The sequence below is a fragment of the Mercenaria mercenaria genome, chromosome 12 (genome assembly GCF_021730395.1).
Source record: "Mercenaria mercenaria strain notata chromosome 12, MADL_Memer_1, whole genome shotgun sequence".
Lineage (NCBI taxonomy): Eukaryota > Metazoa > Mollusca > Bivalvia > Venerida > Veneridae > Mercenaria > Mercenaria mercenaria.
In genome coordinates, this window is record NC_069372.1 from 4,230,877 (window position 1) to 4,239,560 (window position 8,684).

The following is an 8,684-nucleotide window of genomic DNA, read 5'->3' on the forward strand; positions in this document are numbered from 1 at the left end:
TTGTTTTCCTACATTAGGTAACAGAGATAAAAACATTCATACTGATAGTTTATCTTAATACGTATACGTTTTATTTACAAATACAATCATAACATAAAAACCCTTTCACCACAACCAAATAAAAAAGAAGGGGGTCATCTGAAGCTGGGGTTGGGATGACAGGCCGTGGGATGGCGTTAACGAGTGCGGGTTACATAAGTTTTGTACCATTTTCTACCAAGCGCGGATGGGGTCAGGGGCAAAGGATTTTAGAAAGCTAGGGTCGACCTGTTTTTGTTGAGGACCTCCAGTTTAAGCATTTCATAATCTAACCTAGGTGCCACCCGGGCATTGTATTAGACACCTTAGTAGAAACACCGACGTTCCATAAGTCGGCTAGATGGCTTCCTTGCATGAATGAACTCTATATCCCAAGCGAGGTGGTGATGGTCAAATGATCAGAAGTTGATGACCTTAACCACTCTGCCACGGAGTCCCATGCCAGAGGAAATGTGTTGTGTAGTGTTCGCTACATATACTAGTGTAAACAAAATATAAACCTACCTTTCGCTCGGTCAATATAAGAGTCCGTTCTTGTCAGAAAACAGAGCACATCACAATTATTTTGTTTTTAAGATTTGTTAGCACTTGCATAACCCTTTTGATGATACAGGTATGAATTAAATCATTCACCGTGTTTTACAATACATGATAAAACATATAGTTTAACTTTTGATTGTCACAATACTTTAAAATTAACGGCAGACTGATCTGACATTTGCCTTCGCAGAAATTGAATATATGGATATAGGAAAGATTAATGAGTACCCGAATGCATTGTATTTTACCCTTACAGCAATGGTAGAAACAAATTAACAAACATGTTTGTCTTCTCATGCTTATAAACAATTCATGAATTATAAAAGTGTACAATTGTTTCTGTTCTCTTTTTTGGTTCACACTGACGAATAAAGATAACAGAGTTTTGTTAATTGAAATATATGCATATCGACTGTTAAAAAAAGTCATTAATTAGGTGATTTTATACTGGCTATATTATTTTGCATTTTACTTACGTATACAACAGTCCCTCGGAAATTAGACAAAGTCATTATGAAACAACCTAATTCATAACATTATATGATATACCATACCGATATAGGTATATAGAATGGTAAAATTGTTAACTTTCTATTTGAAATTTAAAGGAAAAGGAGATTATAGGCATTTAATACATCATCTTGTTAGGAAAACATATAAGGACATTTTACCCTGTCTTATATGCAATATTCATTTTTGTACTTTAAGTGTGTTATGTATAAAACCATAAAGCAATGAACATTATTAGGGATACATTCGACAGTCAAAATCTCAGACAATGACACATGCACACATGCACACATGCACACATACAGATTCACACTACAAATGCACTGCACATGTGCAGGAAACTACAGTCCCTTGCACGTAAAGTCTCTTTTTTCAGTCGAATATTTGGCTTGAATGGACTTACGGAATCTATGTTGACTTTCAGATTTTGTCTTTTAGAGTTGCATAACCTTACTTAATATTTGTGCGTCTGTGAATGTATTAGTTAGTACTATTTTATATTTTTCAAATGAAGTGGCTATAAAACGTGACTATGTTACAAAATGCAAGTATTTTTCGATAAATCTTATATTCGTTTGTGGTAAAATGTAAATCTGTAGTTTCAACACTTTGTGTTAACTTAACGATAAAATTATTCGCCTATAGAAATAATTTTAAAAAATCAGCAGCACTGCACAAAATTTATCAGTTCAATAATTTAAATGAAAGATATCTAGGAGAAAGAAACATTTTACAGTTTCAGTTTTCCGCGCAAACCCCTATAACGCACGAGCCAGGGTCTGATATTCTACTAGTTATCAGGAGTCACCATAAATCCTGTAAACGAAGATCGGTTATCAGTATAAATATTATCGCTATTTAAGCCTTCGCATCCCCCAATATAAACAGTGTCCCCTGTACTCAAACGAAATGTTCCAGACAAGCTTATTGAATAGCCGCTTTTGTCTTCCCCAGAGTCATCATGTTCTCTGTGAGGATCTGTAATGACGCCTAATTTACGAACTGAATTTAAAATACATATAGCACAAAACATAATCTACAGGAGAATTGTCATAATGTTTCTTTGAAATTTCTACGAAAAGTAATAAATTCCAGGCACCGCACATGTAAACTTTCCAGTCGATGTACTGGTACGTGTGAGGGAATCTGAATGTCGGAGATCCAGTTCCAGATATCCCATATGCCGTAAAAGAAATCTTGTTTTCTGAAATAAATTACCATTTTCACTAAAGATGAATAGATTTATATTAACCATCTTTAACAATTCAATGAAATATTTCACGAAAAAGTTACTGAAAGGTAAGTGAAGTATTACTAATAACAATGATAGATATCCAACACAGAGGATCCCTTGGTAGCAAAGAGTGCAACACCAGCTCGGGTTGCTTTAATTCGACCCGGACTTGACGAAAGAACAAGCATTAGCTTTAACAAGATTACATTTTGGTAAGCCGACGTCAAATTGTTGTTTTCAACTGATACAGCCTTAACCCTATTCCTTTATCACTATTTGAAATATGAGTGTGATCTTGTTTCGATACAGCTACTATAAAGGAATTAATGATAAAAAGAATACACTTACCAGGACATGTTTGCTTGTTACACAAACTGACTTGAAAGTTAAGTCCCTCGCACTGTTTTGCTTCCAACGAAGGTTTCGGGTTTGTGCAAGTTCGGGTTTTCAGACGCGTTCCTCCACCGCAAGTTTCGCTACAAGAACTCCAATTACTCCAACTGCCCCAACCACCATCTGCAAAAAAGAACAATGATGGCCCTAGATCGCTCATCTGAATATCACAGTATCAACATGTAATTAATTTGGAAGAGCCATCCCTGCAACACTTTGAAAACATACTTGCAGATTCAGGGAAGTCATTCAAAGTTTCCCATTGAGCCCCATAAGTAAAACTAGCCACCGAGCACCAATGATTCTTTACAAATCAAAACGGCTTTCACAATTTAGTAGACAGTCACCCAAGTATAGCATGTCAAACGTTGCTAAATTATATGCTTTATTTTATTATTATTGTACGCCTGTTATTGTTATCCATATATATATAATAACATACATATATAATTTTGCAACTTTTGCCATGCCATATCCAAGGGTAATTTGTTTTATATTTAGCTCTGGTGTCTGGTGTCCGGAGAAATCTACCCTTACCTATTATCATTTATAAGTTCCATCTATGCTGTAAAATGAGGGATTTAGCCATTTTCTAAAACGTTTTCAAGAAAACAAAATGCTTCGACATATTTCAGCATGTGCTTGCATATTCGATGTGCTGCTTCTTAATGATAATTTAATTAATCTATGATGTAACATTGTCATGAATAAAATGATAAATGCATGTATGATCAAAAATTCGAATCATATAATGTTACTCAACTATAGTTTAATAAATTCAATACAGAAAATACAATTATGAGTACATATAAATAAGATTTGATTAAATCGTTGATTCTAGATTTGATTGAAAGTACTATTTCTAAGCATGCTAGAGATCATACCAAAACAGGCACTAAGCGTACACATTCTGTCATCTCTTGATTCACCATAACAATTGTCACCTGACCGGCTAGGATATGGATTTGAGCATGACCTGTCCCGCCGTTGCAACCCAATATCGCATGTAACGGAGCACGAACCCCATTCTGACCAAGTACTCCAACCACCGTGAACTGAAAATATCATTTTTGTTAATATGTAGGCAAACCTGTCTAGAACGACCACCACTGGGAGAGCCAAACTGTGATCTTTTCATGCGTTTTGTCTGTAATAACAGGTTTGACTATATTGAAAATGCTGAAAACAGAAAGATGCAGTGGCTTTAACAGCCAGGTGTTCTCTTTTCGCAGGTTGTCTTTAACTCATGTTTCACTGTATATGCATTTGTCTGCATGAATATCTTCTCAAACCGGGGCTAGAAGGCGTGGACGGTAGCATCCATTTCCACTGCCGTCCCTGAACAGGCTCAATCAAACCAAGCCTGCAGCATTTTGTTTGTGTCGTGTTGAGCGCCCTGTGGAGTTTCCACACTTTTTCTATTCGCTGAAATCAGAACCATTTAAGTTTAATATGGATATGCATGAGCAAAATTATCAAAGTTGTTAGTATCTATGTAGATTAAACGCCAAATGGGATAAGTATGGATCGAGCGAGATGTTGTTTCAAGATATTTACCAACCCCATTGTTTAAAATGTGACTGCCACATTTTCTGTTACAAGTATGAACATAAAATATATTAATTTCTTGTATCCTGACGTTGTAAAATTTGTCAAAGGTTTCAATACTGAAGAAAAATAGTAAAATGTTTTATCAACTGTAACAGTTCACATACAGTATTAAAATTAGCGCTTTTCTAGCCATATGATTATGCATAACATCTATTTGGACAGTTTTTCAACCTGAGTTTTTAAATAAAGTTTTTAGCCAATATGGAACTTTTAAAAAATCTTGTAGATTAGCAAAAATTAATTAAATTTACACATAAACATATATGTTTCCTTCTCTGTTTCTCATTATGATTGTACCAATTCTGCGTGTCTCAATATTAATGTTGATTACAGAAGGATCACAGAACTTTCAAATTGTTTCATACCATAATAATATGTTTCTTCTGATTGCAATAACACCATCTAATAGATAAGCAAAAGTATGTTTTGCTTACAAACCTGGACATAACTCCTTTTGACATCTTTTAGATTCCATTTTACTGCCGACGCAGTCACGGCCGCCATGTGCAGGTGCGGGATTTGAGCAGGATCGGGACCTTGTTTCGGTACCATTTCCGCAAGTGACATCACAACTTGACAAGGAGGACCACTGTGTCCAGTCACCATCAACTATGAAACGAACATAAATTGAAATTGAAATTTTTTCTTATTAAATAAACTGATACACAACTGAAAATAATAAAACAGATACAGAGAGTTTATTTATTTATTTATTTGGGTTTTACGGCGCACCAACACAGTGTAGGTTATATGGCGCCAAACAGGACTACAAATTTTGGTTTCATATCTCATTTTCATCGAAATAAAAACATGAGGTATGGAAAGATACAGACAGAATCGATCGAAATAGTCCCCGACAGGGATGACAAAACAAAACGAAATCGGCCGATGTAACATATGATAACAAACATCCATAGACAATATTGGAGGAAACAAACTCAGCACCCATTTATTATATATTCAATGATTTTAAGATCCATTTGATCAACATTATCTTGACTGAATCACATAATTAACATTTATTAATACTTCTTTTTCAATTTCTGTACAGATACTAAAGTCTTTTGTTCATTAACTAATATGATTTCGTTACAATATTCATTTGTGTTACGCAGCCTAATTTTCAAATTCCCACCTATCGACAATCTATCTATCAACCTATCTTGAAGGCGATTTGATTTATTTCCCTTAGCTATACAGATACATATATTGCAAGTAATTGTTTCATTAATTAAGATCGGTACCTGAATGAAAGATAGAGGATGAAAAATAATCTGTTAGCTTATGACATGATATTATTTCATACATGTACAATTACGTTTTCTTTCCTCATAAATATATCAAACACTTTTAGTTAAATCTACTTTGTCTAGTTAAGAGCTGTCATCTTGGACGCAATGTGCGGTTTCTGGTTCTTCAATGAACGCCGGTAATCTAAAAAAAAACAAAAAAACTTTACATCCACCCACGCCATGTTTTATAACATTTTGGGTCAGGTTTCATGCTCAAATTGAGGTTTTATTGCTCTGTCATAAAGTATAACAACTATTTGAAAAATTAACTCACCCATAGTGCAAAGGCTGCAGAACTTGGGACAAACAAGGCCAGCTTGTTGTTTATCAGATGTGCGTATATGGAACAAACTGTTCAGTTTCGCACAGTCCACAGTTTCATCATCAATACACTGGGTCGCTAGAAATAAGTTGACTAATCTTATAAGTATTCTTGCATTATCAGACAAATATAGGATAAAATAGTATTATGCCTGAAATCAAATTCAAAAAAAATATAAATCATACTTCACTAAAGAAACAAACATTTGGTAATGTGTCAAATGTGAGTTATTTAATCCTGTAAATGAAAATAAAAGTATTTAATGATTTGGATGCAGGTTTGCTGCCAGTTTCGTATACTACTTAGCTGATCAAGAAACAAATTGTCACGACAGAGTCTTTATTCGCATTCGTCTTCAAACTTTTTAAAAAGGACACTACTTTTCATAGCCCTGGGAGAAAAGCAAGGAAGAAATTTTATCTTACAATTGTTATAAGGGTCGCAAGTTGAATTACAGGTATCGACAGCTCAGTCAAATCTTGTTAGATCTATGGAGTATATTTCTGGGCGGGATAAAATATTTTGTTTCTTCTACAACTCTATCTTGATCTTACTTCTCATGATATGATTAGTCGCTGATACATTTTCACTCACAGATGAATTACTTTTCTATCTTACGTAAAATAAATATTGTTTTCAGAAACTTGTTTGAATGTTTTTTCGAGCGACAAAAAGCAGTGTGATTTCCCTTTTGTGTAGAACAATTTAAAAAAAAAACGCAATATATAGCATATTACACTCAGTTAGCCTAATTTATTTTCCAAATTGAGTGATAAATTAGTAGAATATCACTATATAAGGAATTTTCTCAATCCTGCATTTTGGCATTTTATGTCTAATCCATACGAGAGGTGTTCCAAAAATAATGTTATTTGTGCCGATATAATGATCACTGAATCGTAACATAGGAAAATAATTCGCTCTCAAGTTCACTGACCTTGGTACACTGTATTGCACTTTACACAAAATGACTAGGAAAAGAGCTGAAAATGTGTTTGAAATTAGGGCCTACATAAAAAGTAGGTCGCTACTTGGCTTGAGGCCTGTAGATATTCAACGTCTGATGTGCGACATTTATGGGGAGGGACTATTTGTAGGTGAGGAGCTAAATTTAGAAACGGACAGTAGCAACTGAAAGGTCCTGCAATAACTACGTCGAAAGGTAACATCGAAAATAAAAAGACGTAATTTGCTAAAACACAGTATGTCCGATTGACCTTGACAAACTTGTCGTTATCACAAGTTCGTTGAATTTTGAAGAAACACCTAAAATTTAGAAAAATAACTGCAAGATGGATACCGCATTTTTTAACAGATGAACAAAAGAGGACCTGTGTAACAGTGGCAAAAACAACTTTTGAACATGTACCCAAAATACAGCCGAAAGGTTTTTGACAATAAAGTTACTGGTGATGAGACCTAGGTTTATTATTTTGAACCAAAGCGGAAGTGTTCCAACCGGATTTGGGCCACCAAAATTGCGAGACGTTCAAGTACTAACAAACGAATACGAACGGTGAAAAGGGATTTATATGTATTTTTTTCACTCATATGGGTCTAATTATTCAAAATCCGAAGCCAAACGGCAGTACGTTCACAGGAAAATTCTATAAAAACGTTGCTCTAAGAAAATTGAAGAACTACTACAAAAGTCACTGTCCCAAAACAGGCCATAATTAAGTACCTTCGACTTTTGCATGATTATACACCCACTCACAAGACACACATTCTGTCCAAAATTTTGGAGTGAGAGAAGGTTACCGTCTTTTCACACCCTCTGTTTCCGCCGAACCTCGTCACTTGCGGCTTTTTTCTGTTTCCCAAACTTAAATATCATTTGTCTGGAAAGAGATACAAATTGAGAAATGCGCTTGAATCTGCTGTTAATCAGTAGATGATAGGTGTTCCCCGTAGAAGAGTATGAACAATTCTTCCAAAAGTGGATTTGTTAAAATGATTAGAACATTTGCAGTATAGAAGAATTGTTACAAATGACATTACTTTTGGAACACCGCTCGTACATTTTGTCCAATCATTGTCTATATTTATTGCGCCGGCACAAGTTAAAAGAATATATTTCAAGTTTACATTGTCGCTTTACACATTACCGTGATAACATTTTAAGGAATAAAAATAACATATAGGTAATCAGATAATGGCGAAAAAAAAAAACCAGTTATTTTTCCCAGTTATTGTGGCTTTTCCATGTGTTATGTAAGTAAGTTCCTGTTTTTATTTTATTGATATTCTGAACCTATACATTTTGGTAGCATTTTGATAAAAGAATGTTTTTAATTTCTGAAATGTAAACAACCTTCTTACACATGTTTCCATACGCACATTTTAGCTGTAAGTTTGGAAGATGTTCCATAGTGTTGGTCTGTCAAACTTAAATCTCTTTTTTAAATGGGTCTTGCTGTGGTTGACAGCTTTCAGAAGATTGCTTTGTATTGAATATATTGTAATTTTAGCATTTTTATTTCGTTGCAAATGAAAATGGTCAAGTGTTTACATAGGACAAGGGGTAGCTGTAGAATCAATTTTGATTTGGAACTTTCAGGCTTGTTGTCTTGTCAGCATGATGTCCCATTAAGAATCAGATAATGTGAATTAATGGCAATGACCAATTTGATAAGCTTGGAATCTGTTCTAATGGTTGTTTGAGAATTTTAGAACATGTTTAATGATTGTAAAACTTTAGTCAATGTTAAATTTTGTGTCTCACAAACAAGAATGAATGTGA

The 8,684-nt window shown here is 34.4% G+C and overlaps 1 protein-coding gene across 1 annotated transcript; it reads right to left on the minus strand.

Moving 5' to 3' along the window:
* Nucleotides 1-1,722: 1,722 nt before the first annotated feature.
* Nucleotides 1,723-3,774, minus strand: LOC123535202 (ectin-like). The gene is made up of 3 exons (XM_045317764.2): nt 3,601-3,774; nt 2,672-2,839; nt 1,723-2,293 (listed from the first exon to the last, which is right to left on the minus strand). Exons 1-3 carry the CDS (start codon nt 3,623-3,625, stop codon nt 2,085-2,087), a joined length of 402 nt encoding a protein of 133 aa, XP_045173699.2. The 5' UTR covers nt 3,626-3,774; the 3' UTR covers nt 1,723-2,084.
* Nucleotides 3,775-8,684: the final 4,910 nt, after the last annotated feature.

Excerpts from the sequence above, each read along its gene's own strand:
- LOC123535202 (XM_045317764.2), bottom strand. The coding sequence starts at position 3,625 with ATGTGTACGCTTAGTGCCTGTTTTG. Across the intron at positions 2,840-3,600 it reads TACGCTTAGTGCCTGTTTTG|ATGGTGGTTGGGGCAGTTGG; the intron begins GTATGATCTCTA and ends TCTTTTTTGCAG. Across the intron at positions 2,294-2,671 it reads TAACAAGCAAACATGTCCTG|AAAACAAGATTTCTTTTACG; the intron begins GTAAGTGTATTC and ends AATTTATTTCAG.